Source organism: Anopheles cruzii, chromosome 2 (assembly GCF_943734635.1).
Source record: "Anopheles cruzii chromosome 2, idAnoCruzAS_RS32_06, whole genome shotgun sequence".
In the NCBI taxonomy this organism is placed as follows: domain Eukaryota; kingdom Metazoa; phylum Arthropoda; class Insecta; order Diptera; family Culicidae; genus Anopheles; species Anopheles cruzii.
Window position 1 is genome coordinate 52,301,845 of NC_069144.1, and position 23,688 is coordinate 52,325,532.

The following is a 23,688-nucleotide window of genomic DNA, read 5'->3' on the forward strand; positions in this document are numbered from 1 at the left end:
TTAAGCTACATTCCGGATGAAGTTCTGGAGGGCAAGGTTCCTGTAACGTCGCAGCAACGGGAACTTAAAATAATCCAAAGCAAGGCCGATATCGAGCAACCAAAGATTAAGCTGCGAAGCGAAAAAGTCTAACAACTCGGGCCACTGAATATTTTTACCGATGTTGCGAGACGCAACTAAAAAATCATGTTTTTATATTGTACACAATGGTATTTTAAAGTCGTTGAAACAATGTTGAGAAATGAATTCAATAGAATTTCAACTGTAGCATAATTACTTTGCATTTGTTTCAAGCATTTTCGATGACATAATTCAAACTAAAGTAAATATTGCAATAGGTCATTGCTAAGATAAGGTAATCTCGAAATGCAACATTGTAGCAGCTGATAAGGCTGGAGCCGTAGCAATCGTTGAGACAAAGCTCCATTTAATTTACGATTACTCATTTCAACCAAGCGCCCGAATTTTTTAATTTTAAATTATTTCTGTTCCACATTCTCGAATGCTTTTCAATTGGAAATTTAGTTACTCGAAGAACATTGTCCCTCAACTCAAAAGGATACAAATGCGTCGTGTTCGATTGTGCTATTTTAAGACATATTGACAAAAATGATTTGAACAAATTTACGAAGAAATTCTACGAAACTAGAATGGCACAGCCACAACGTGCATAAAATAACGCACAGCACTGTGAACATAGCGCTGCTCGAGGCGAAATACAGGCGAAAATGTTGGCATCGGTGGGTGACAGTCGTATTTCGCCTGCCCTCGACACCAACGGAACAAGAAGAAGAGCAAGAACAAGGTATAAGCGAAGAAAGAAACGCGTTGTGTGAAAAAAAAAAAAGACAAACGAAAAATAGCTAAAAGGCTGCAAAAAGCAAAGCGTGAAAACAGTTCTCTGTTCGTAATATCCAACAAGTCCCACGGGCCATTATTGTTTGTGTTGTTAACCTATTTTCGTCTCTCGTATCGGGCGGTTAATATTCGGCAGTAAAATGAGCAGCAGCTCAATGATGCTGTTTGCTTGCTCCAAATGCTTCTCTCGGCATCCGTTTGAAGAATTATCTCCGGGTCAGCAGCTTTGCAAGGTAAATATACACATCCATCAAATCGTACTTTACCGTACGGCTGAAAAATGCAAAAGTTAGGCTCGATTAGATCGATTCCCTTATTTCTGCAAGGGTTGCTTTGCGGAAGCGTGTGACGCCACGGAGGTGCGAGAAAATGGCATCCTGTGTTGTGAATGTTTGAAGTGATTCATAAAGTGAATGTCAGCTTCGTCACGTCGCGCTTTGGCGGTCAAACGCAGGGCATTTGGTTTGGAGTGAACATATTTCGCAGTATTCGTGCCAAAATGCCTGCTGGTTTGTGTCCAGTGGTAGAGTGGCCGTGAAGTAGTGACCTAGTAACGAGCCCTACGTCTCGGCGCCGATTTATTCGTGACCTTGAATGTTGCGATTGATGAAACTAATGATACACTTTTCTTCTTTTCATTTTTTGTACTTCCGTGGCCACCGTTAGGACTGTCGCGGCTCGTTTCCCGTCGTAAAGTGTACCTATTGCCGCTCGGAGTTCCAGCAAACGTCCAAAGGTAGCCCGATCTGCCGAAAGTGCGAAGCGAACGTGAAACAGTATGGCAAACCGTCCGCCTGCGAGCTATGCAACATCATCGCAGCCTTCATCGGGTCCAAATGCCAAAGGTTTGTGTACATTTTTCTCGACCACGGTTCACGCGTTTCTGTTGTCTTGAGTCTTGAGCTCCCTCCCTTATTTCCCCACTGATTGTTACTTCTTCTGAAAGGAAATTAGCGAACGGTTGTCAAATTTAGCAACAATTTTATGCGACTTAACGTAAATTAGTACCAATTGTAAACAAATTTATAAGTTAAACCTTAAGATTTGACTTTTCCAAAATGTCTGCACATTGTACATTAACTTTGGCCATCTCATGTTGTATTAATATACTTCCCAACCTGTCTTAATGTATTTTTAATTTTGGAGCCGAAAGGTAATAAGAATTCAGTTTGCTCTCTTAAAAAATACTAAAACTTGCTTTACGATCTATGTTGTTGACTGGATTAAACTGATTTTGTTAGCGAGCAGCATTTCCTTTGGGAAGAAATTGAACACACGAATTCCCATTCCCTTCCTTGGCATTGTCCAGCCTCCAGCCCTTTGGTGCCCTTTCTATACCACATCAACCAAACGAAATCGATCGCAAAACCTTCCAATACTACAAAACATCGAAATCCTATAAATCGTTTGATTATGACGCAAACATATTTATACCATCCCCCGATTAGGTGTACAAACTCCGAGTTAAAGTATGGACCAGCAGTAACGTGCGATCAGTGTAAACAGCGGTGTGCCTTTAATAGGCCTGATTATAAGGTTAGCATTGCAACCCGTGTGGCGTTCGGTAATTGAAGCACGCGCCAAGGCTTGCTGGCTCGCTGTGAGAAAAGCGCGTCCTTCAGGGCGGATGTCGTGGCCAAGCACCACTACAAGCACATGCACACACCCACAATCACTGTCCAATCAAACCAGTGCAAAAAGTGTCGCCGCCGTACACAAGATCGATCGGGGACAAGAAGCGATCGTGGCTCTGAGCTGCGTATGGTCGGAAGGCTGTATGGCGAAGCGCCTTTGCGCAGCATACAGAAGAACTCATGTGGCAGTGTGTACCACCGCCGTGATCATCTCGCCAAACGCCAAACGAAACAGCAGTACCTTCAACGCCTCTCTGGCGCAGCATTCGGCGTATAAGGCACTTACGTCGAAGTGATGCAAACATAACACTCAGCAAACGAAACAAACATTAATTGAATAAGTTGGGATATACTCTGCAGAGGTGTATTTCGGGTTAAAAAGCAACGTTATTCATCTAGGACGAGATTGTTTGAGACAAAATGTTGAAAATAGATTTCCAAGTATTCAGTTTTATGTCAGATAGCGGGTTGAAAAAGCTAAAGAGAGAAAGTTGAGGGACACTCAAGACACGTTAAAGAAAAGGCGTACTATCTATTATCTATATTAGTGGTGATTAAGGTAATCACGAAAGATTTAGGTAAAATAAAACTGCGAACCAGATGAACAGGAGCAAACGTTTAAAAAAGGAGAAAATGCATACATGAACACAATGGAGGCAGTACGAGAAATCTTCTGACTTCTGTTTATAATTACTATTTATTTAACAATCCTACAAACTAAGCACTTTTGGATTAAGTATATAGTATGAAGTACTGTGAGTTTGTTTTAATGCGAAGAAAACGCAGAATGAATGTTTATCGAAAATTTGTTTGTTTCTTCTATAAGTCGCGTAACATATGTCTCTAGCAAGGTTCATGTTTGCATACAACGTTATTGAAGCCCGAAGGGATTTCAACAACATAACATTTCAAAGCGAAATATGAAACAAATTTTAGAACAGATTAAGAAAAGGTACGACGTAATTTATAGCACAATTTTGTTGTATATTTATGTATCTAATTTAATAAGTGACAATTAGTTTGAAGGACAATCACGATTTACGGATACATTGTATACCCCTTATTAGTTTCTTAGCGTAAGAGATATCAGATAAACACCTTGAGTAGGTGTAATTATTAACGACGTTTGCACATGGTATTGTAATTCACATAAGTTGCTCTTTTACGACGAATAATGGACACACTGGCATGTGGTATGGTCATGTTACCGCTGATTCATGTGCGTTATAATCGAAAGATTGTTATTTAACGTTTGATTCTATTTTTTGTGTTACCGTTTCCGATTTTAACGTCGACTTAGCGACATCTCTGTCTCTAAGACACCTCTGTCTGCCAACAGTGAAAGTAGAAGCAATAGTTAGCAGCAGTCACAAATCATTGAGTTAGGGAACTAAAGTGTTTGGAAGCGTTGCAGCTTTTTGGATAATAATCCCACGTTAGTCAAACATATGGCAATTCAGTCAATTTCACCATAGGTTCTGTGTAAAACGAAGGTGTGCGATGTTTCGTTTGGTGTGGTATAACCCTCTTCCCATTCCTTACCATCACGATTCGCTATTTAACTCTGTCGGACGTCTATTCTATTTAGCACTAATGGCGTTTCATTTCTATTTTTCAGGTTGATGGCAAACTGCTGTGCTGGCTATGTACGCTGTCCTATAAACGGGCTCTCACCAAAGCCCGTCAGGTAGAGAATGATCGTCGCCGTGCAAAGAAGCGCGCGGCTGAAGGATCCTTTCCTCCACCACTTGGTAGTGGTGTGAACAGTCAAACCACCGGAAGCGGCGGTGATCGCCGTGATCGAATGCATGATCGGGAAAAAGGATTAGGGGGTGGTTCCACGGGTGGTGGCGGCAGCGGAATGGGTATGTCCAGTTTGCCTCCACTGGGCGAGTTGAATATGAGTCTTGCACCAATGGGAGGCCCGGCTGGGCTACCTACTGGCCCTGGAAGTGGGGCTGGTGTCGGTGGTGGAGTCGATCGTACAGACGGTGGACCCAGTGGGACAGGAGGAGGCGGCGGAGGCGGCAGGGCAGATAATGGACGGCACGCATCTAACAAAAAGGCACGTACCGATACGGGTAAAATGATACCGGAAATGATGCCGGAGAAACTGATAAAAAGCGCCAACAGCGGTGGTTACGTCGATCCGCACAGTTCCGATCACGTGATCGCGATGACTCAGTTGAAAGAAACGATCGCCACACTGCAGCGTAAACTTAAGCAAAAAGACGGCGTGATACTGGAGAAGGAGAAAGAAATAAGCGCATGGAAGGGAAAACACTTTCATCTTGAGCAGGAATTAATGAAAAAGTACAAGGATATGGAGAAAAACTTCGAGTTTAAGCTGGATGTGCTCAATAAGAAAATTAAGTCCCAACTGCTAGAAATAGCGGTTCTTTCGAAAGCGGTCAAGGAACGCGACGAAACTAAAAAGAAGAAACCCGTTGGTGGCTTTCTGGCCACTACCAAACTCAGCAAACTTCGGGCGGCAGAAGCGAAAGACGTGGAGCGAGAAAAAGTATCCTCTATTGGACGAACCGGGCGCAATCGTGTGCTGGACGATGAAGATGAGGATGAAGACGACAGCAAAGATGGCAAGGAAAACGATAGCGAAAAGGGATCGGACAAAGGCGGTTCGGGGCGTAATACACCGCGCGATAGTGGAAAAGATAGTCCCCGAGACGTTGATTCGGGCAAGGAAAGCCCACGCGACTCGGATAAGGATGATGAAGAAGACAAAAAGCGGAAACGATCGGAGGAACAGAACACGGAACCAACGATGCTGGTGGGTAGCAACAGTGGTGGCAGCAGTGGTAACGCAATGCAGCAACAACCAAAGGCTAGCAGTAACGGATCTTCAACAAAGGATGAAGATGACGATTCGGACCGGGACGAAGACACACCGGAAAAGGACCGTCGTAGCTCAGAGCGTGGTTCGGAGGATGGTGGTTCTGAGCAAGGTTCCGAGGCGGGCTCCGATCGTGGCTCGGACCGTGGCTCGGACCGTGGATCCGACCGTAGCGACAACGAATCGGACAAGGAAAGCGATCGGGACGATAACTCTGACAAGGGTGGAAGTGACAAGGAGAGTGACCGAGATGGATCGAACAGTGGTTCGGACAGTGACCGAGATTCCGATTAGGGGCTCCTATCTGGCGAGATCTGGCGTGGCACCCGTTTCATTTAAACTATTTAACACTAGAACAAATCGTACCATTACTGTACATATGGATGCCTCTGATGAGCACATTTTTCTACTTCCCCGCTCTTACGCCCCGATCCATAACCTTTCGCCTGACTCATGGAATTAAAATTAAACGAACAAATCAGGACCGCGACTGATGTTTGCCGGGATCGTAATCGATTTTATCATAAGATTATATACCTCTACCGCGCAAACAGGCCACTCACAACGAGTATGTCACGAATGTATACTTCCAGAACACGGTGCAACAAGCTGATTTCCCCGTGCCAATGGGGATTTGTTGCTTCAATGATCGCTTTGCGTGTCTGGGGAATGTGCCGCGAAAGTATGAAACTATTGAATAAAAATAAAGATACTGAAACAAGGAACTTTTCAATGTGTGTATCGATTTGGCTACTTTTGCAGTCCGTAGCAAAGTATTTATTATGTCTTTTCACTACATCCGATGAAAATTGTTTCACCAGGCCCTTACTTTACTTTGTGTTGCATCGGTTAGTATCCAAGTGTTACGATCGTGTTTCTTCATGGACATTTGCTTATGGCGCGGATGTGTTTTGCATATCACGTACAGCCGCTCTTGGCGCATGACGAAGTAGCAATCCTTACACCGTCGCTTTAGCCGGCCCTTGACTTTGAAGCCGCATGCAAGGGAAAGTAGTGGTACCGGTGGTGGCTGAAGCAAGTGTTGTACGGTAATCGCCTCTCGAGAACATTGATTCGTGAGTGGGGAGGGTTTGGAGCTACAGCCGGTCAGCGAATGGAACGATGAAGCTGACATCCGTAGCCCGAGTGCTTCGAAAGAGTTTCCCACTACCGGCATGGCTGCGCACCGGAACAGCGACCGTAATGCCCACATACTGTTTTGTAAAGCGTGCTGTGAAAGGTGCAAAAAAGAATAAAACGTTCGTGCATTTGCTAATAAATGATATGTTGAATATCACCTTTTTAATGAAGAGTTTCGCTTCGAAGCAATGGTAAACAAATGCTCACAATAAACCGCATTCGAAGTTCTTACGTCACAAAGCAAAGCAATTTTTGACATCCCGTTTGGGAAACTTGTTGGGAAATGTTGCCGTTTATTTTTTTGTAGACGAACGAATTTCACGTGGGACAAGGGCAATTTTTCCTTCGTTGCCAACAATGCAGCTGTTTTTCATATAGTTATATGCTAAGCTAAAGCAAGATGGCGATAAGCACCGCAGCACATTGGCTACCAAACGGCTCGCTCTATCACCATAAAACTATCGGCACCATATTTCGATTCCAATAATATGAGTCTTCTTTTGGAATCGCTCGGAAGAATTGTCGAATGTTAGTTTATATTAAATGGAATTTTCATTTAATCTCGAAAGGGAAACAAATTCTCAATCGGGATGCTTTGGAGAATTTTCGTACATCTGAAAGATGGCCATAAAAAATCGCATGGATGACAGAGGGTTCATCGCGTGACCTAAAAATCATCGTGTGGCCGCGTAAAAGTAGTTTCTGGTAAACACAAATTTTTTTCATTAAAATCTGGTTAGTTGTTTGGATTTTGCATGGAGCATATGTTGATTTTAGGCGAAAGATGCTGATTCCACACATTTTTCGATATTGCTTGCTTTGCAAGAACAGTCCGTCAAAATGTCCGATCGACGCTCTGTCAAAACTGTTTCAAACAATAAAACTGTTTTCTGTGTGCTGCGGAATTCCTGAGACTTAGGCCGTTTCGCTTTCGTTCCAATTGATTCAATCGTTTCATGTTTTCATTTTCAGTCCATATTCTTAATTACTACCAAAGTCACAATGAGCAACAGGTAAGTACACACTGATTGTAGCGCTGAAGTCCCTTTACGCAGCCAATTACGTGTGCCTTTTTTGCAGCGATAACAGCAACAATGAATCGGCTTGGTTTTTACGCCGACTCCACCAGACAGAATTCCGGACCATAGAAATTCCGAGGGAGGGACCCATTAAATTTATGCGCGATAATCCGATGTCATGTATTCACTTAAATTCGGTGGATTACCGGCATGTTTCGCGAACGCACTGCACAGTGGAGTGTGTTAATGGGCAGCTGGTGATAACTGACGATTCGGTACGAAAGAACCCTTTGGACGACGAATTGTTTTATACTATTTTTAAATCTAATTTGCAGTCATCGACAGGGACACACATAAATGGTCAGAAGATATTGAACAAAAAAAACCGCGGCACTGAGATTCTAAAGGAGGGCGACGTGATTGGCATTGGCTGCCCGGCAATGTACGACGATTCCTACTACCAAATCCAAAAACATGCGTTGTTGTTTCGGGTTTGTCGCCACAGACCACGAGTCCCAACAGTAAAAACGGAGGACAATGTAATAGTCATCAGTGATGACGAGAGCTTGGGTGAAACAACAAACGGCATGTCACCGTCATCGGCTGCACCGACCACACTCGAGCAGAAAGTAGAGCAGTGTGAGCCACCGGATAAACCCTTTCTTCCGCCGCTCTTACATGCTAACGAAGAAACCGGTTCAAGGTCTCCGAACAAGGTTGAACTTCCGTATCAGAGCGACAGTGAGATAAACGATGTCGAATTGCCACCGTTGCACCGAATACCGGACTCTCCTGTGCATGAGAACAGCGAGGACTCGACCGTTATCGTGTTGGATGATGACGAGTACACTGACCAGCACTATTCGCAGATGGTGTTGGAAAACATCAAGACCGAAAGTGTAGATGTACCAGACGAAGGACAAGATGCCAACGATTGTCCGGATGTTTTGCGTACTTCGGGAGAGTGGTTCTCCAAACTCAACAACACTCTTGGATGGCCGTTTGGGCGATCTGACCGTCAAGCGATCTTGTGCGATCCAAAGCCTATGCGGAAGCGCAGATGCTCGGTTTTTGACAATGACATTGAATCGAGCGGAACGACCACGGGCGTTAGTCGACAATCCTTTCCGAGCGACAGCCCATCCAAGCCTGTTCCAAAGCGCAGACTTTCGGTTGTTGAAGCGGAGAGGATAGTAAAGCAAAAGATGAAACGTCGCGCTAGTGGTAAGTATTGCTTTAATATTGTGTGACCCTTTCGTCAATGTTACTATCCCTGCATTTTTAGTGTCGGAAAGAAGTGTGCTTGATGTATCGAAAAAGAAAGAACACCATAAGCAGATTGCGAAAAAGTTGCAAGAGGTGGCGGCAAAGGAGTCAACGCAAAAGACCCTGGAAGCTAGACAGCGCATCGGTGCACAGCAAAAGACGGGCGTCACATTGCCGAGAGTAAAGTGCACTCCTAATCGGGGAGACTTTCTTATGGAACCGGTTGCACAGTGCTCAAAAAAAGCGCCCGCGAAAAACACGATTTCGCGCCCTTCCTACGAAGATGGTATTCTATGTACACAATCTACGACGCTGGAGGAGCTTCCTCGTCTGGATGAAGTTGTCGAGAACCGAAGCGAATGTTGGATTCCGGGCGTACGGTATCCTAAAAAGCTAACATTCCAAAGTGTGGAGCAACTGAAAACAGAAAGCTTTAAGATACCAAAACTAGCCCCGACCAATGCACCAAAGACGCTTCGAAAAGACGCTACCGCAGGCACAAAAAGTGCTTCAGTTAGAACTGCCAGACCGATCCAAACGTCGATCGCTACCGCTACCGTAGGCGGTAAAAGAGGTCTCAAATCGGCGCTCACTGATGTGACCAATCGCACTGCGCGTGTAAAGAAAAACGTTTCGTTTAATGATACATTGAACGTTACGCACACCGTTGGGCGGTGGATAGGAATAGGGATTCAGTCACTACGCTTACCCGAAGTTGCATACCAATACCGGGCGACTCGCCTTAGTAGCGAGAGAGAACTGCTTGACTGCATATTGCGATGGGAACCAGACTGGCTCGAGGCATCGGTTGCGCCCACCTTCCTACCTGCCCACCTGCACTTGCCTACCTGCGTGAGCCAGTTGCAGGACAAATACTCCAACTTCAGCGAATTGTGTCGTGTGATGCATCCTCTCTTGCAGCTTGAGCTGAGACATGACATTTGGGACTATTATAAGAAGAGTTCACGATTATGGTACGTTCGTCTAACTGATACGACGGTTGGGGAAAATACCCTCAAAGTATTCCATTGCGAAGGTGAGTGTTTATGTTTTATTGCAGTTTTTCTTTTTGCTGTCCCTCATGTGTGCTTTGGGTTGGGACTTATTTCTTTTTTGTTTTATTCTTCTAGTGCATACTAGAGGGCGGAATGATATGCCGTTATTATCGGCGGGCATGATTGGGGTTCTCGATTACCCCACGCTTGATGGCCAGCGAAACCGTTGTTTCGGTCACATAATCAGAAATATCAAAGCATGTTTCAGCGGTTCCAATAACAACTCGGCTGGAACGTCTTTCCAGCGCTACACGTGCCAAATGAATATGTTGTCTGATCAGCTGGTAATGGAAAAGCATAAAGACGACAGCATCACCTTCCGACCGATCACATCGATCAGTTCACACATACGGCAGGCCATTGGACTGTGCATGATGGAGCATTCTCGCATACTTCCCATTATTCTCGATCCGGAACAAAACCGAGAGCAGGTGGTTGTGCCTGAAAATGCGTTTAAGAAGCACAGCAAAGTTAGGATGGAAACCGTGGCAAGGATCACTCCGAATGCCCTGAACGAAGGGCAGATGAATGTTATGCTGTCAGTGCTCGAGGAGTGCTGCCTGGTGGAGTCACCTAGCGTTTCACTGATCCAAGGACCTCCGGGCACGGGCAAATCACGAGTCATTAGCCAGCTTGCGCTAGAACTATGGCGTTTTCGGCGTCCTGCGATGAAGGTGATGATCTGTGCCCAGTCGAATACGGCGGTTGATGTGATTGCTGCCAAGCTGATCGACCTACGAAATGATTTGGGTAGGTACTGAGATGTGTACTAGAGAAGTATGGGGCGCAAACGACATCCGTAGAAGTGGAGAAAACTAGACCTTATGGGGCGACTATTTACTGTTATATCTTTTGTAGCCGAGGGACACCGTTTCAATTTGGTCCGGATCGGCGCGGGGGACAAGATCGATGCGTCATGCCGTTCAATTGTTCTCGAACAAATTGTGTACCAGAAAATGCAAGACAAACGTGTAAGTTGATTATTTTCATGTAACAATATCAAGTTTAACAATTCACCAATAACAATTAACAGTTTAACAATACAGACAGTGAGAAACACATGTCAAATTAAAGTTTAAAGTCATATAACGTTACAGTCTTGTTTCTATCAAATTTACAATTTTAAAACACTTACGAAATATCAATAACTAGTTGTGTGAAGTTGTTAACGCAAATACTAACTTACTTATCCGGCTACAACCGCCGAGCGGTCTTTGCCTGCTTCAGGGAACCTTTCCACCGCTCGCCGTCGAGAGCCTTCGTCCCCCACATCTGGATATTAACGCAAATACACTTAGTTTAACGATGGTTGTCAGTGTATAGCCAAACTGTTCTTGGGAGTACTTAAAAAAACGTTAAACATTAAGAAAACTTTAAACGTTCAGAAAGCGCTAGAAGTATATACGGCACGTTTTATATTACAGTTGCTGCCGAATGATGGACATATTAAACTGGAAGAAGTAATCAAACGCTTGAGCAGTTTGAAGATGGATGCGCGGCGAGATTGTGAGTCCACCAAGCGTGATATTATGGAGGCCGCCGACATTGTCTGTACGACGCTTGGTAGCTGCCATGTGATTGCAGCGTATTGTGATACGATCTTTGACGTGTGTATAATAGACGAAGCGAGCCAGTGCACGGAACCGTCTTCGTTCGTACCGTTGCAGTACGATATGACGAAGCTGGTCCTGGTGGGTGACGTCAAGCAGCTACCGGCCACCGTGGTATCAAACAAATCGAAACAGGCCGGGTTTTGTGACTCTCTCTTCAGTCGCATGTACAAATGGTTTCACAGAGCGAACTTCTCCGCCGGTATCAAAATGCTCAACGTACAGTATCGTATGCACCCGGAGATTTGTAGCTGGCCGAATAACCACTTCTACGACGGCCGATTGATTTGCCACCCGACAACAGCAGCCGGTGGTAAGCTGCCGTTGCTTCCGTATCTCGTGCTGAGTTTGGGCTATGATCAGGAGTTGACCCAGATTCAGCACCAAGTGTACAACCGTGATGAGTTGGTATTTGTCGTGAAGCTGTTGAAGCAGGTGCTAACATACTGCAGGAAAGATACGTCCGTTGCCATCATAACACCGTACCAGAGGCACAAATCCGAACTGGTGTTTGAATTGAAGCGTAATCAGTTACAGCAGATCGCAGTTCATTCGATCGATTCGGTACAGGGCAAGGAGTTCGACATTGTCTTCGTTTCGTTGGCCCGTTCCATTGGCACTGGATTCCTCAACTCTGGGGAGCGGATCAACGTCGCTCTGACCCGTGCTCGGCATAGTCTCATACTTTGTGGCAACTTTGGCAGTTTGATGGTAAGCATCCTCATGTATGTAGGTTTTCTCTAAATCTGCTTTATCTCTGAAATGTGGTTTTGTTCTTCAACACCAGAGAACACCGGTATGGTCGGCGCTGCTTAAAGATGCACAGGAGCGCAAAGTGCTGCACGAATTGGAGGGCGTCTGTGCTGATACTGATGTGAACAGTATTGTGAAGAAGCTACGAATTCGTCCGAATCTTTGAAAGGATTCGAGCGAGTGATCCAAAGTTATCCAGTAACTATCCCGTTCGGTAGCAATGGTCGAGATTAAGTATTTTTTGGTAAGACGTTCAAGTGCCTTACTGTTATCCGTTGTTACCGACGAAAGAGTAACATCGTTAGTTATCATACTCTTACTGCTAAGATAAAAGATGTGTTGTCATTATACTTAAAACATTAACGATAATACTATAGGTTAGAGAGAATTATACTCTTACAGCAATATCTGTGCCGGTTATATATGGCGTAGCAATACTTGACCGGAGCAAGAATGTTTTTGTTGTTCATTTCAAGACAGTTTTTTGGTTTATTAGTGATGGTTTCGATTTAACACTTGTTTCAAGCGAACGATCATTAGGCCAACAAATACTTAAGAACTGTTTCTGAGTTACCCTTACCTAGTAACCCCGAGGGGTTTGATTACCTTTTAATTATTTTCGTGGACAGAACGGAGTGCAGAACTGAAAAAACACGTGCTCTTATGCTCAATATTAGAATTTCGTAAGATTAGACACTTTTCTAAAATTCGGCAGCAGATGGCTTATTATGTAATTATGATAGCAAATGACTCTATTGCGATCGTCGATTCAATTCAGATGATCGAACTCTGTTACTCTACATCCAAACATCGTACCCATTAGTCAGCTCGAAGCCGTGCCATCTATGCGTCTACCATGACTAGCATCAACCAATCCAGGTTCTCGGTGATACGATCAGATCAATTGCGCCGCAATGCATGAAGGAATGTGTGAGGCCACTTGTTATCGAATATGAATGATCCGGAAATGGTACGCTGTCAAGCCATTTCACCAAAGAAGCGTCGGTTAAATGACTAAGCCATAGATACTAAGTTGACAAAATCGTATCTCTTACAAATTATTAACAATTATCCTTTCTCTAATCTTTTTTCTTGTTTTACTGTTAATACTCCTTTGCATTTTTTACATCTTTGATTCGAATATATTTACTAGTACATGCCTTTTTAGCGTAGTTTTCTGATCTTTCCTAGTATTCGCAAAGAAACTGGTTGGTGTACCAATAAAAATTAAGAAAGAAATAAAAGCTACCAACATGCTGAAGGTAGTCCATCTCCGAGTTTTATAAGTACTGAAGATTAAAAAAAGATAAGGTTAAGCTATGTTCTGGCAGTTTTTCGGCATTTCAGACAAACGAAAAATATGCGCTTGGTAGACAAAATGTTTGTGTTGGAAAGAACCTGATATACAGCACCCAGAAACATCGAAACGAATTAATCAGCAATGAACAATAACTGCCGACAGATGCGATGTTTTCCTGCTCTTCACGAGCTGAACTGAGGAAAAACTTTTGATCGGAAAACACCTGCAACCAGAAAGGCTTATCATTCGCTCTCGTTTGCAGCCCCCGAGAGAGACACAGAGAGCGCCCTGTACAATGCGAGCAGCATGAGTAAGTGCCAGCTGAGCAAGAGAGTTTGCTGAACCGGAAAAGTGTGTTATAGAACCGACTCTCCGGCAGCATGTGGTCGTGGCACATGTTTTCCACACTTTTCTCACTGCTAGCCCCGGCACCGTGAGAAGGCGCCCATGAAACGGCGGCAGGACCTCGATCGGGTATGGATATGATTCATCGCGGGTTTGGCGAAAATGAGAAAATGCTTCCACTGGGCCCGTTGAGAGTGCGAGCGAGCTGCAGATTTTAGACGAGAGAGAGCGACAGCAACAAAGAGAGAGAACGAGAGGATCCGAGGATATCCATTGTGCATTCGATTGGTGTTGATGGCGGTGAGCCGTTGCACAAGAGCGGCCATCGTTCAGTCGAGAATTGTCGTTCGTGACGGAAAGATCAGTGAGTGACACGGGATCACTAGTCGGGGTCTAGTTTTTTTTTCGACTCATTCTTAAACCCATCTGTGAACGGTTTGAGCTAAAATAGCAAAACTGTTAAAGCAAATCAAACGCCAAACAATTCGGTGGAGACCACTCTGGTTCGTGCGTTACACACCATGGCCTCGGCGAGCGCGTGGCAGAGCAAATTTTCCGAGTGCTTCGGGAAAAAGTGATAGGATTTAGTGCAAGTTATACACTAGCACCGTAAAAAGAGTTGCAATTCGTGGTGCCCGATTCTTTTTGCTCCGCTAGCGGGTGAGAACCGTGAAGCCTGCTGCAGTGAACGCGCATGAAGGCGTAGCCGTTTTTACCCTCGCTTGCCTGGCTCGCTTTATTGCCGATGGATACAGTGACGTGAGGAGCGCTTACAAGGGTCGTGAGTGAGCAGTGAAGTGAGCCTTTGTTTTACGCACAATCATGGAAAATATTGTACTATTTCGTCGAAAAAGGCAATTTTTTCTGTGTTCACATCCAGTCCACCAGCCAGCCATTGAATAGCAGTGGCCGCATTCAGGAGAAAGCGCGAGCCTCGTTTTTTGTAGCACACCAAATGTGACGAACCCTGTTCAAGGAAAGGAAGGAAAAACCTGTTCATCGAACAAGGAGCAATCGCACTGCACCCTCCCATGTTGGGCTGGGACAGTGAAAACGGCTCTGCCAGGATGTTTCTCGCGTGCGGTCGGAGAGTCGGGAAATTCTGGGACTGTAAGTGTGTTTGCCGTTTGTGGGCCTTTTTATCTTGTAAATTATTAATACCGAGTACCGAGCCGTATGGATGGAACGGTGTGCTACCAAGCCACAATGTTCCGGGCGATAATGCGTACATGATCATGTGTGGAATAATCTACAATGGTTCGCATGGCACCAGGACAGGACAGTTCGGTGTAAAAAGTTCCCAATGTTTTATGGCTTACGGTTTGGGCGTAAGTCAGAACGATAAAGACATTTGCTCTTTAAAGTGTCCTAACGAGTTAGTTACAGAGTTCCATAAAAAAAGCGAAACGACTCGGCTGCATGATTGAAGGTGTTTTACGTTAGTTGGCTGGCAACTTTAAAAAATAATCGTTTCAAAACGGAGCGATTCAAAACGAAAGCGATTGAAAGCGATTCAAGCAAATCCGATTGGTCCGCGATGAGTGATTATAAATTAAAGCCCCACGAGCAACAATATATGAGTGAGCAAAACTAAACCTGAAAACTTTCGATAAATAATGCCGTTACATTAGGTAACATTCGAAATACGTTGCTCTATCTACCTGATGGTGAAAGGAGCTAGGTGAACCCCGGGGTTTCACGGTTGCTTTTCCCGGTGCAATGTAGCGGATACCTCGCTGCTCGAGCGCTTCCGGGTTGCCTTCCGGAGGTGTTAAAATTTATCTCCGAATCATCCATCTTCACGCTGGTGATTAATATTTGGTCCGCACCCGTACTGGCCTGCACTGTGGCAACCCCCGGAATGAGGCAGCCACCGTAGGTATTGTTGCAACATAGCACAGCAAAGCCGAACCGTTCGAGGCGCCACGACTTGCCTCCGAAGACCGAAGCAAGTGCACCACCGTCACGGGGAGTACATCGTGGGTTCGCCGTTGTCCATCGGCTTAAGTGGATCTGCTAACGAGTGTAATCATAAATTTTCACTAGCCAACTGGCCGCGGGGTGGGCGTCTGAGATAAGGGGCGAGCATAGGATGTCAACAGACGCGCACTGCTTCCGATGGGAACGAATCGCGCTGTCGGAGGCCGAATCTTGCCGGTGGTGTAGATTCACGGTTTAATTAATTTTGGAGTAAAACATCACAGAACAGAGTAAATTGTATTATCTGACCGGGAAATTCGATGTGTTGCGTGTTGAGTGAGGATTAAAGTTTGATATTGAAAAGAGAGCTGGAAAATGGTGCGCTGTTTAGTCTGCTTACTGTTCAGTTCCTTGATTTTTCCAATGTATGGTGATCTTCGTGTTTCAAAAGAAAACCAAAACCGTTGTGGTTGAAACGGGCAGCGCAAGTCACAGCTCTCAAGGCGCGGCAAGGGCCGCTTGGAAAGCCTTGCCTATTCACCGCTGACGGATTGTCTCTCAACCGTAAGCTCTGCCCTGCTCGGGCTAATCGAAAATTCGCCGAAGCGGGCGCATAAATGGTGCCGTTTGCGTAGAACGGCCACTTTCCAATCCCATTTTCCACCAATGACGTCAAACGCAGCGGGCTGCTCAACGGGGCTGCCCAGCGGGGCGCAAATTCGCTCAGCGGCAGCCCACTCCGGCCTGGTACCGGTCATGGTCACAAGGAGCAAAAAAGGCCCGTTACCGCATGAAAGGAGTGCTGCGGTGCTGGTAGTCCAGTGACCGTGGTTCACTTCCGGCAACGGTCACCATGGGGACCCAAGCACCGTGGCCGCCCGGTCATTGTTGCCTCCGTTGTAAGGATGTGGTGTCAGCGGCAACTTCTCGAGTACCTTCTGATGCTGCAATCAAACGGCATCGCCCGATGCTTGATGCGTTCGGGTTTTGTTGTGTTTTACCCATTTTTTTACTTACCTTCGGACCCAACAAAAAACTGTTGGCAATTGTTGGCCAACGGCGAAGTGGAAGTGTCGACGAAATGGCACTCGTTTTCGAAGCGCCGTGCTGCATTGAGGGGTGCACAGGATGTTTCCCCCCCACCGGCTCGTGAAAAGTCTTTGGCGACCCTATTTCATCGGCCAGCGCCAGCCAGTGCCGATGGTGCCAAAACAAAAATTAAAACAATCAACTACACGACACGACGACTGCCGAGCCGCTGAAGACGCGGCCATGCAAATATTCCTGGCCTGGCCATGCTGAGCACTCTATGGCACTTTGGCCGAAGGACGAGCGACGGGCGCTCGCCAAGCGTTAAAAGTTTCGCACGATGCTGCAAAGTTCAACTGTTTCTTTCCTTCTGCGGCTCGCCCGGCTTGTTTTGGGCACCAGCGCACCAGTTTACCGATCTTCCTGGCGACCTACTTTGCATATCGGGCCGAACCGGCGCCCCGAAAGATGTTCCCGATGGTTTCTGGGGTTTTCGGGTGGGGGCCAAGGAAAAGCGCCGTGTGCAGCGCCGTGGATGCTGCCACCGGACCGTGGGAATGGCAGTGGAAAATGGAAACAATAATTTACATATTGCCACACTTGCGGTGCAACTCCAGTGGCGGACCGCCTTCCAGTTGGCACCGGAGTTGATTGGAAAGAGGTTCCATTCGGTTGTTTTATGAATTTTATGGAGCGCTGTGCTGCTTTTATTGTGGTTGCCCGGGCCCGTGATGGTCGCTTACATTTATGCATGTGGTGTTCTGCTGGCTCGGGCGCTCGAAAAACCGTTCATTCTGCTGAATGTAAGATTAGATGCACGCTTTTTTGCACGCCCCAGTTACTGGAACGACTGCATATCGAATGCAATTTGGATTTTTATCAGGGTAAATCAATGCGCCAGCTACATGCGTCCGAGCATTTTAATGCCCTGATTAGTTTTCTGCTTTTAGATTGCCTTGCAATCCAGTTAACAACTAGTTTTAAGAAAGGTCGTTTCCAACAATTCCTTGTGCAATTCAGACGATAGCCATCCCAACGATAGCTCAGACATTGCCCCTCGGGTTTATTGTAGTCGTTGTTGCTCTGTTTGTGTTCCACTATCGACCATCATAAAGCAATGATTGATACTTGGGTGTTTTGAGCAGGCTTAGTGGCATTCGGGTCGCTTTCAAGAGCTGCAGAGGAAGTTTTTTATGATAACAGTTTCGTACACCCGAGTTTTGTGCTCAAAAAATCATCCTGATATGCTTGAAGAAAACTACACCCTTGGGCATTGCTGAGCCGGAACGATTTTATGGCAGTAATCTCTGGATGGTTTATTGATTTTGGTTTATTGTCGAGGCACGTTTGTACCACGTTCTACGTTCCACGGTAGGATTCATAATTATATTCGCCGTGTGTGTCAGCGATGTATATTGCTCAAAAACCGAACATCAGTTTCTCAGTGTGAATCGAACATCAGTTCTCACCTTCCGCTTCCGCGACGCGAAAACGAGAAAATATTAATAAAGTGTCCCGCGTCCGTGAAGCAGATGGATCGACCTAGTCGCACGATTGATTGATGGTTATTTCGCGCAGAAACGTTGCACTTTTCAAAATCCAATATCGCACGACACGTGTCACACGGCGCGGGGACACTTTGCTCGTTCGGCCTCTGTTCCGCAAGACAAGCCGTCGCCGTTCGTTCTCAACGCTCAAAATTCGATTATGATAACGTGAAGGACTCGTGGTGCAACCATGTTTCGTACGCGGCAAGCAGCATTAAAAGGTGGATGTTGCATGTGTCGAACAGAATAAAAACGTCGTCAGGGACGTGGACCCAGCAGGATATTTAAACCCTTCCCAAGAGTTCGTTCGTTGTTTCGTGTTTTCCCACCCAGTGGCCCGCAGCCGTCGGCTGAACAACAAGGGTCCTTCAATTATTCCCGGTTGGCCCTGAAATATTAAATGAGCCCGTTTTGTTAACGATTATTGTGAGACATAGACGAAGCACTAGAGACGCGTGGCCCGTGGTGGTGATGATTAGATATGAATTCGTCAGCATGATGTCCGTTAGGATGTCCTTCGGTGGGCTGGATCGAAGCGGGAACCTTTTACAAGCACGCTCGATATTTTCCCATCCAATGCGATCCTCAGTTAAAGCAGCAGCAGCACGTTTTCCAACACTATGCAGACGCACGTGTACTTTTGTCTTCGTGCCTTAGAAACTCGGCCAAGGAGGCGAACTGGCGCACGCAGCACAAACCAGAGTGTGTCGGAAAATGGAGCAGCCTGTAACCTGGATGAAAACGGAGAACTTTCTGGGCGGTGCGTGTTCGGGTTCGGCATCCAAACCATCGACGAGGAACACTTTGTTGCGCACGTAACCCGTAAACCCCGTGGAGCGCTCCCTACGTTTCGCCGATCAATCGAGCCCACGAACGAGGTTGTTGGAATTGGTTTATTTATTGGTTTCTTTCTCCATTCTGTTTGCTTCAATGTTCACAAATGGATAGTTTTACAAATGAACTTTCGTCGAAAGCGAAAACACCAGCAGGACGATGGCGCCCACTTTGGGCCACCTAAAGCCCACAGCACAAGCCCCAACAAAAACTCCCTGGTGAGACACTAGCGTCAACGGTTCCATTTTGGTGATTAAACCCATCGCGGTTGGGACGGGCACAGAGCGGACATCACGCAGCACGAGTTTCAGTTGGCAAGTTCAGTGACCGGAAAATCGATTAGGTTATGTTGCTGTATGTCGCGGTGGGTGATCATGTTGCGGACAGCTGCCGAAGTACGAGGCGTTGCTTGTGACATACACTCCGCTCCACTGGTGGAACATTGTCACATAGTACAGGCCCTCGTGGTTACCATCGACAGGCTCTTAATTCCAGTATTAGCCGTTGTCGGAGGCCCAACACAGTCGTCGGTGGTGGATGAAAGCTGCGCATCGTTTGTCAAATAATCGTTTGTCGTTTGTGGGAACGTTTAAGTGTCATAAATATTGTTAATACACACTCATTAGCTATCGCCGAGTTGATTAATGAAGCCAACCAGCGGGATCAGATAAGAACGCAAACCAGAGCAGATGTGGCGAGATCGAATCGAACCGTTCGATGAGCTATCGTTCGATTGTCAACAAACTTTCCGGAAAATGTTTCCTGGCTTTGTTACTTCGATACGGCTCGGTTCGGCTTTTGAGGAAATGTCAGACCAATAAGTAACGCAGTGAGCGGGATTTTCGCCATCAATTTTGGAACGGTTCGCTTTTTTTAGTACTGCGGCATATTTACTTGACCCAGCGAGCCGACCGCGTGGAGTAGATTTTTTGGTCACTTCGAGGACACTCCACGGCGGCACCCTGGCCCTATCGGCAAGGCGCGCAGCATAGAAGTGTTTGCCGTGATGACCGGAAAAGGTGTCAAACATGCGTTGCGGCCTTCGCTGGCACTCTTTTTCACGCACTCGTGATGATAAGCCGCGTTCTGCCAGCGACCACTGGCGGAGGGCCCTGCAAGTAATCTGCTTTGCAAATGTAAACCGATACCCGCACCCGGACCGGCACTAATTACGTGTGAGGGTGCCCGAAGCCTTAGATTGGTGAATGGCATGCCGGCACGAAGGACCGCTCGAAGGCAGACTGACGCCAGCAGTGGCCGTAGCAGCAGCAGTTGCTGCGCTCCGATCCGATTGCGATCCGTGCACGGCGCTCGGAGTCGGAGCTGTGCCTTACTTTATGTCTTCTTGAGCGGTGGGCGCGGGAACTCACCGCGCGGGCGGAGGGTAGTTGGTCGGGCGTTGGGCCGGGGAAGAAATTGTAATTTCACGCTCGAACAATTAGCATTCTAACCCCTGGGCCTGGGGCGACGGCACTGGTTGGACATAACCTCAAAGTGGTTCCCGAAGCCACCGCCACCCAGAATCGATACACGGTGCAGGGTGTTCCGGTAGGTTCATCCGGCCGCCCGATTGTGGCGGATTCGGTTACGGTAATGGGCGATTTAGGCCGTGGTAGGTGGTTTATAGGCCCAGCTGCAGCTTACAGGTGCCACTTGCCGTAGGTGATAAATTGAAGCGCTTAAGAAGTGCGTTCGCCATTGTTTGGAGGCATGCTGTGAGCTGATGGAGAATTGACTAGCGGTCGTTGAGGATCCTGGTGACAACACTAAAACATTGTGCACGGTACCGAATGACAGATGAATAATATTTCCACGAGTCCAGAAGTTCTGTCTCACATAAATGGACCGTAAATGAACAAAGCCCATCAGCTGCCGTTGTCGCTGAAACGCGGAGAGTGAAGTCGCTCTAATTTGCATTTCCAATTACTCATTTAACGGCGGACACCGAGGCCGGGGTCCAGGTGTGGCCTAGGCACGGCACAGGGTAGAGCCTCATCAATATGCTGCTGCAGTGCCTGGCGCTGGCCTGTCGGTGACACCGTGCCGATAGGTTCTAAGTGGCGTCACATTATTCATTAGATACATTCATTCCGACGCAATCATCAAGTCACAATCAGATCTTGCGAATAGCTTCGCACCGCGAACGCTCGTACACTAACAGCTTTCTTCATTTTATGCTCACTCACAGGACTCGATACGCCGTCGGAACTAATCGGAAGGCATGCGCTGCGATTCGATCGCCAACGACAGCGGCTCACGCGGGACGAATACCTTCGGCATCCTGGCAAGCTGGTCGTCGGGTGCCCGTTGATGCTGATGGGCTGCCTGGCCTCCAGCAGGATGGCCCCGCCGGCAGACTGGAAGCCGGAAACTGCCTACCGGAAGCGACCCGCTGCGCCGATAGTGTGGCTAGAAATAAGCAAGAGTGACAGCGTTATCAACCGACTGTGAGGTGTACGCTATTTAGAGCCTATTTTCCGTGCCACTCGTCGCGTGATTTGGATGGCAGTCGATACCGAAATTAACCCATCATAAAGCATTAGGCCGCCCTAGGAGCCCACACTGCTGTGTGCGTGCGTGCATGCAGCTGGGAGTGGCCAGGTTGAGCTCACCTGCGCCAGGACACACGCCCTGGTTCGGCTGTCGGGTGACGGTGTGTGTGTGTGTGTGTGTGTTTGGGAATTTGCAAACCCGCCGGCAGCTGCACCCTTTCGGCTGGCGCGAGTTTTCCACGGAGCTCCACGGCTCACGGGGCATGCCATTCTATTTGCCCGGGTTTGACGATAAACAGTGACAGTGTGCGTTCTCACTAGTCGGCCTATCGAGTGGCAACGATGGCGGAGAAGATTGAATCGGGAAGAAGAAAAAAAAATATTGTGAATGATGTTGCTCCGATGATTCCCTTCCGCGTTTCCCGCAGTGTTCTGTTTTACGTTGGTGCGTAGGAAAATTAATCGAAGAAGGTTTCCCATTTTTTTCTTTCTCCTATTTTGCGCCGCAGTGTAATCGGTCGTAGCGGTCGGGTTCGATACGACGAAAACGACGACGACGACGGCGTCCGACAAGGTTGGCGTTTGCGGGCTCGATGGGGCTCGATTGATTGAATTGGTGCGGGTGCGTTAGCATAATATTTCCCGAGATATCGATCCCCCCCGTGTCCAGAGTGCGCGCAGAAGGTGACCCAATCCGAGCAGGAAAGGCCCCGGCCCCAGTCGCCCGTCGATAAGTGTTGGTCCAGTGTATCCCGAGTCGTGGTTTTTCAGGTGAAGCGTACGCGACGCTGTGTGTGTGTGTGAGGAAAAGCTAAAATAATGATGAATGGTGAATGATACAATATGATTCGCCGGTGGTGTGCGTGTGTGCGTGAGTGAGTGAAGAAAGCAAACGTGCTTTCACTCGTCGTGATGCTGCCTGGCGACGCTTGCTGTGAAGCTGAGATGAATAATGTAAGTGATTGTTAGTCAGGCACCAATATATAATTAGTATCGAATTGTATTGTGAAAACCCAACGTCCTGCTGGGTATGCTGGGATTTTCGACGTACATGAGAGACTTTTCACCATGCGTCTCCATCGGGATGATGGGATCGGGTGGGATTAACGGAGAAAAATCCTGTACAATAGTCTTAATTTTCATTAATTTATTATTCATCACTTTGTCATCGTGCTTGGGATTGTGTTTGAACATCATGTTCACCAGTGGCCAACCGATGCAAATTCCCGTAATGTTGCTGCGGTTTCAGCTCTGATTGCGTTAAGCAGTCCAAGCCGGCAACAGATTGCGATAAATGTTTGATTAATATGATCGCAAAAACGGATTGGCTGTGTTGGAACGGTGAAGCTTTTAATGCATTGCTTAACTTTTTCTATCGGTTGAAGCTGGCAGTTGGCACCGATCGGCATGTATCGCGTCACCCAATTATGGAAACGTTGGGCCAACCTAACACGATTTATTGGTCATTTCTTTATTTATTTAACTAAGCTTAAGCAACAGCCGAGCAACAGCTGAGACAAGCACTCGTAGAACATTTGAACAATTGCACATCATTATTTTCAATTGTTTTTACTCAATGCTCTCCGCGATGTCCCTGCGATGGGATCCGCGCATTACGTGCGTTCTACAAGCAGCACAACGTTTCTCTCGGCTCGGTCCATTAAAATGCAAACCGCACCTTTGTGCACGGACTATTGTGATAAACTTTTCTCATCGCTATTCCCACGGCGGTGGGACGTTTATGTCCAGCGCCCGCGAAACGGTGCACTGTATGAGTGAAGTTTTTACTACCCGTAATGGTTACACCACTATTACGGCAATTACTTTGTATTATAACAACTGCCGGAGGCAGTGGAGTCCATTGGCCGACGGGCTTTAATGTAGTTTTCTGTTATTAGTTAATTAAATTCAGAACATAAACACTCATTAATTCATGGTTCTGTACACTTTCCAAATAGGGCACAGAGAGCTGGTTTCTTTCTCGCTGTTTCTCTCTCTCTCTCTCTCACACACACACACCCAGCCAACTAATCGT

At 46.7% G+C, this 23,688-nt stretch overlaps 2 protein-coding genes across 2 annotated transcripts; both read left to right on the top strand.

The window, feature by feature from the left end:
• Positions 1 to 819: 819 nt before the first annotated feature.
• Positions 820 to 6,028, top strand: LOC128277671 (protein FAM76B-like). Its single transcript, XM_053016166.1, has 4 exons — positions 820 to 1,091; positions 1,525 to 1,703; positions 2,307 to 2,394; positions 4,111 to 6,028. Exons 1-4 carry the CDS (start codon positions 999 to 1,001, stop codon positions 5,635 to 5,637), a joined length of 1,887 nt encoding a protein of 628 aa, XP_052872126.1. The 5' UTR covers positions 820 to 998; the 3' UTR covers positions 5,638 to 6,028.
• Positions 6,029 to 7,485: 1,457 nt separating this feature from the next.
• Positions 7,486 to 12,379, top strand: LOC128266932 (uncharacterized). Its single transcript, XM_053003722.1, has 9 exons — positions 7,486 to 7,496; positions 7,564 to 7,777; positions 7,838 to 8,453; positions 8,788 to 8,948; positions 9,690 to 9,804; positions 9,899 to 10,573; positions 10,682 to 10,794; positions 11,248 to 12,144; positions 12,221 to 12,379. The coding sequence occupies exons 1-9, from the start codon at positions 7,486 to 7,488 to the stop codon at positions 12,350 to 12,352; spliced, it is 2,934 nt and encodes a 977-aa protein (XP_052859682.1). The 3' UTR covers positions 12,353 to 12,379.
• The last annotated feature ends 11,309 nt before the right edge of the window (positions 12,380 to 23,688 follow it).